The sequence below is a fragment of the Rutidosis leptorrhynchoides genome, chromosome 1, assembly GCF_046630445.1.
Source record: "Rutidosis leptorrhynchoides isolate AG116_Rl617_1_P2 chromosome 1, CSIRO_AGI_Rlap_v1, whole genome shotgun sequence".
NCBI lineage: Eukaryota > Viridiplantae > Streptophyta > Magnoliopsida > Asterales > Asteraceae > Rutidosis > Rutidosis leptorrhynchoides.
The window spans coordinates 649682480-649688056 of record NC_092333.1 but is presented as its reverse complement, the minus strand read 5'-3'; the positions used below and the strand labels follow the sequence as shown (position 1 = coordinate 649688056).

At 32.3% G+C, this 5577-nt stretch overlaps 1 protein-coding gene across 1 annotated transcript; it reads right to left on the bottom strand.

Annotated features, from left to right (window-relative positions):
• Positions 1 to 625: 625 nt before the first annotated feature.
• Positions 626 to 2904, bottom strand: LOC139885775 (cytochrome P450 81Q32-like). The gene is made up of 2 exons (XM_071869531.1): positions 1939 to 2904; positions 626 to 1358 (listed from the first exon to the last, which is right to left on the bottom strand). Exons 1-2 carry the CDS (start codon positions 2854 to 2856, stop codon positions 747 to 749), a joined length of 1530 nt encoding a protein of 509 aa, XP_071725632.1. The 5' UTR covers positions 2857 to 2904; the 3' UTR covers positions 626 to 746.
• Positions 2905 to 5577: the final 2673 nt, after the last annotated feature.

Genomic DNA, 5577 nt, shown 5'->3' with positions numbered 1-5577 from the left:
AATTTGATCCTAGAATCAATCACACCGCTCTGATACCATGTTTAAATTGTAAGTTGAATTTATGTAATGATCAATGATCACTGATTTCATTTCATATGTTTTTAAACTGATAATTTACAATAGGAATAACCATCATATTTATAATACAAGACATGTAACAGCTTCTTCCATATTTGGAATAGAGCCATGTTACTTTTTACATGAATGTGCTTTTATCTCAAAGAAGTAACCTGCTTGTCAACTCTGCTGGTCAACCCTGTTATTTAGTCTTGTGACCTTATCTCTGTATCTTATTTTAACAAATGCAATTCCTTATACGGTTTAATCATATTATTTTGTCGAGGTAGTGATCGACTGATGGATGCAGGCGGTATCATGTTGTTATGTGATTGACTTTTTCTCTCATCATAAGTCTGGTTATTTCAAAGTATATTGTTAGGTTAAATCATGTTTTTAATCATTTTAGACTATCTAAGATCTAAGATGGTTAATTATCCACCATTTCAACTGCAATGCAAACATTTGTTTCGGATGAAACCTCAACCATTTAATTTGGAACCTAAAGTTATGATTGCTTAAAGAAGATCATATTTATTTTTAAATTATATGCTTCCAACCAAACAAACATAGGGTAAACCAAAGATAAATCATATCAGTGCTTGTGAACAGATACATAAAGTAGAGTAGATTAAAGTAATATTGAATACTTTTGGATCAAATTTCCATCCATGAACTACATACCGCCCCTAAAGAAAATGTGCGATCATATTTGAACGAGGTTTGCAAAGGGCTTGTAACGGCTTCAATTTGCACATTAACAAGTCACCATACGAAGCGGTCATATCGATCTCTCCACCTCCAATAGTCTCCCATTCGAATGCCTGAATCAAAGTACCCAATGCCAAGCCAAGAACACGATAACCTAAATTCATTCCAGGACATCCACGCCTGCCAACACCGAAAGGTATTGTTTTGTATTTATCCTCCAATTTTTCTCCAAATCGCTCGGGTATAAACTCGTCAGGGTTATCCCACAAGACAGGGTCCCTGTGGATGGCCCATGCATTCACCATCAACGTGGTTCCACGAGGAATCGAGTAACCACCAATCATGATGTCTTTAGAAGCTTCACGTGGAAGAAGCATGGGAACAGGTGGATACAGACGAAGACTTTCGTCAATGACGTTTTGAAGGTAACTCAGTCTATCCAAATCGCCTTCTTGTAACAAACGGTTGGAATCAACTTTAGTGTCAATCTCGTTCTTAAGTTTTTGCATTACTTTTCTATTGTTCAACAACAACGACATTGTCCATTCGAGTGCAAAATTAGGCGCTTCGGTACCAGTAAGTATTATTGCCTGTATTTAAGACATATTATAAACTGTAAACATCCTTTCAAATTACCCGATTAGATGTCTTGCATATGTACATAATGACGATGACGATGACGATGACGATGAAAATGAAAATGAAATTGACAATGATGATGATGATAATAATAATAATAATAATAATAATAATAATAGCTTGAATTAAACAAAATTAACATTTTCATAAAAATGTATTTAAATTAAAATATGTGTAAATTTGCATAAAACAATTAAAATTGAAGTTTTTATTGAAATATGATAGAAGTTTTTATTGAAGTTTTATTAAAATATATGACTTCGATTTTATTAAAAAAAATTGAAGTTTTTATTAAGAATATGTGTAAACGTGGATATTACAAGGGGATTATGGTAAATTAAGATGACATAAGTTTTTATTAAAATCCACGTTTTCAAAACAGTAACCACTCCATCACTTCTTGAAAACCTCGATTTGAAACATAAAAAACACAAAAATCAATTTTTACTTACGGAGTATTATTTAACAAACAAGAAAAATAGATTATTTATGATTTTAAAACATGATAATGAAAAAATAAATTTTACGTACCAATATGTGGCTTCTTATGATATCATGGGTATAAAGTTCCGGCTCCGCGTCTTGTAAAGCAAGCAAACTATCCACCATAAGACCCGACCCAGAACAACCTTTACGACGTCGTTCCCTTATAAACTCATCCAACAACTCATTTGTTTTTTCCATTAATTCATACGACTCCATTTCACGTGTCCTTCCAATACCAACCCATTTCAAAAATGGCAAGAATTCCTCAATCTTTGGGGCGTTTATTTGCGTGAATGACTCCTCCATAATCTCTTGAAACCTATGAGCCACCTCCACGTCACCCTTCTCGATCATCAAGTCTCCTCCAAAGTACCTCTTCCCTATAAAGCCCATCGTAATTATGTTATTCATAAGGCCTCTAAATTTTGACTCAAGCTCTACCACTTGTTGCGATTTTTGTGATTCGTTATAAATTTGTCTACACATAAGTTTAACTTCGTGTTCACGAGAATGGGTGGTTGCAGCTAGATGAGTTGTGGAAAAGAACTCACTCGCAGCAACACGACGCAAGGCACGCCATAGGTCGCCATATGGGGCCACTGTTATGGAGCTGAAATTGTAAGTCATGTTTTTAGCGGCGGAAACTCTAGGTCTATTAGAAAACACAACGTCGTTAGTTTGGTTAAAACATTCTTCTACTACCGAAAGAGATGTGACAACTACAAATTTTCGGACGCCAAAATGGAGCAACATAACGGGTCCGAATTTTTGAGAAAGTTTTTGTAGGTTTTCATGAAGAGGTTGTTTTAGCATCAAGAGGTGGCCAATTATGGGAAATGAAGGAGGGCTTGGAGGCAAGTTTGATTTAGTTCCTGTTTTGTTCAAGAGTTTCATGAAGACTATGAGTGGTATAATGAATATTAGTAATAAGAGAATCAAGTGGGAGAAATATGCTTCTATCATTTTGCATGTGCCTCTTTAGACAGGTGTGGTGTTTAATTTAAGTGAGCAGTGGATATGTATGCAAGTTAATTGTATAGTCTATAGTAGCTCGTAGCCATATATAGAGAAAGGAAGGATAGATATATACTTACTATATAGAATTAAAAACCATTTTGTAATTATATCAAAATACTTACGCTTTATGGTTAAAGTTTTGGTATAAACTAACAAAAATAATGTCCGATTTTCAAAACACATTACTAATATATATGTTGATCATTTTAGTGTCATCGATCATTTTGTATAATTGTAATTTATTTGAGACAAATGAATTTTGAGTTGAGTTTATCGCAAGGTAAGAGAGACGTTTGATTGCAATTTACTTAAATTTATATGTGTGATTGTAATTACGAAAGTCCCTTCATCGACGGATGAAAGAAACAAACAAAGAGACAAAACGATACGACTATGACCGGAACAGTAAGACAGGCCTAACAAAACGAACTAACATTAATTGCAACAGAGCCAAACCAACCAAAACTAAAAAAGAAGTACAAAGTTTTAGATTAATCCAAATTGTTTGTGGCTTTTTACCATTTATACCCTTATGTTTACTTTAATGACATAATAACCCTAACTAACTTTGGCAGTTATTGGATGGAAGTAACCGCCATAATCGCTATAGCTATAAATATATGGGAAGTGGTCATTTTCTCAATATGTTGTCAAATTATGAATTCTTTCAAGAACATCAATAACTATAGTAGAAAATTCCTTCATCGGATTCTTGACATCAATATTCGAATCGACAATCCTAACGTATTGTTTCATCATTCAATCATAAGATTTGTTGGTTTCACAATCAAGTAAGTCTTCTTTCATGTTCTTATCATATTGTGATTATGCGATTGATCATGTATGTTATGATGTATTAATCAACATATGATATCAAGAGCAATGTTGAACTTACATCTTATGAAACACAATAATCTTATGAAACACAATGATCTTATGAAACACAATGTTGAACTTACATCTTATGAAACACAATAATCTTATGAAACACAATATCAAGAGCAATGTTGTATTAGTGCACTATTTCATGATAACGTTAAATTTCTAAACAAGCGCTTTAAGAAAACATTCTTCACTATAATGTTTAGTTTTTCTAAACTTACTTCAAACGTACACACTTATGTTTCATTTTAGACAAATTTAATTATGTACCACATTATGAACTTGTCATTTTTGGCTTAAGGAATCATAAATTTTATATTGGAACCATTAGTATAATTGATGGGTGTCCCGCGTCAAACTCGACACGTGAGTTTGTATCTTTTTTCTTTGATGCTATATGAAATTAGGATAATTAACATAAAATTGCCAACCTAAGTTTTTGTTGATGTAAAAATGATAATTCGGCCAAGTGGAAGAATGTTAAAATAATCCATAATGCTTGTGGCTTTTTACCATTTAAACCCACATGTTTGCCTTAATAATATAACTAACCCTAACTAACTTTGCTGGTTATTTGATGGAAGTAATCGTCATAACTGCCATAATATAAATATATGGGTAGAGAAAATTTTCTCAATATGTTGTCAAATTATGAATTCTTTCAAGAACACCAATAATTACTAGAGAGAAAAACCATTCATTGGATTCTTGATATCAATATTGAAATCGACAATTCTAACGTATTGCTTCATCATTCAATCATAAGATTTGTTGGTTCTACAATCAAGTAAATCTTCCTTCATGTTCTTATCATGTTATGATTATGTGATTGATCATGTATGTTATGATGTATTAATCAACATCTGATATCAAGAGCAATGTTAAACTTACATCTTATGAAACACAATAATCATAAACATATTGAATATATGTCATGCCAAACATAGTATCAAATTCATCAAATACAGTATGCAAAAAGAAAATTGATCAGATTAGTCAGACACTTATTACTATATTAACTATTAGACAAAAATGCTGTATAGTAACCACGGTCATTTTCGTCCTTTCACTTTTTTTTTTTTTTACTTTTTCCTTCCTTTTCCCAAATAAAGCCCCACAACTTTGTTCAAAAAATAAAACCAACCCCCCAAACAGGGTCGTAAAGTGTCAAATAACTATTTTCATAAAAAAATCTTAACTAAACTCCACCCAAATATTCAACGGGTCATATCTTGTCGCTCGCAACGAGTTAAATTTTTCCGACATCGTTAAACTCGAAATAATTTTAGGAACACAATGTCACTAACTATAGGCAAAACGGACGCTTTTTAAAAAACGATAAATATTTGAGGTACTTTTCATACACGTTGATTTTGCGTTAAATTTTTAAAAGCCGACAATTCCATAGCGAAACGCGGAGATATAAAATAACATTTAAATCTTTGACGGGTTATACTTTTTAGTTCGACTCGAGTTGCGCTTCAACGACATGATCGTTAGCCACGAAATAATTTTACAAACTAAACACAATAAAATACATTGAAAATCGAACCCCCAGCGCGAAACGAGGGTTCGATAACTAGTTAATAATATTAAACAATATTATTAATAACATGTAACATTAATAATATTAATAATATTGCAACGGGTAATTTAGTCCCATCAGGTGATCCCAATTGCTGTAAAAAAAAAACTTATTAATAATATTAAACAATATTCATGGTAAATGTCTTGAACTTGAATGAAACATGAATTGAGTCTTTTTGGAATTATATGATAATCTTC

Coding starts and splice junctions, on each gene's coding strand:
- LOC139885775 (XM_071869531.1), bottom strand. CDS start 2,856: ATGATAGAAGCATATTTCTCCCACTTGATTCTCTTATTACTAATATTC. Junction 1,359..1,938: donor TCATAAGAAGCCACATATTG/GTACGTAAAATT, acceptor TCTTAAATACAG/GCAATAATACTTACTGGTAC.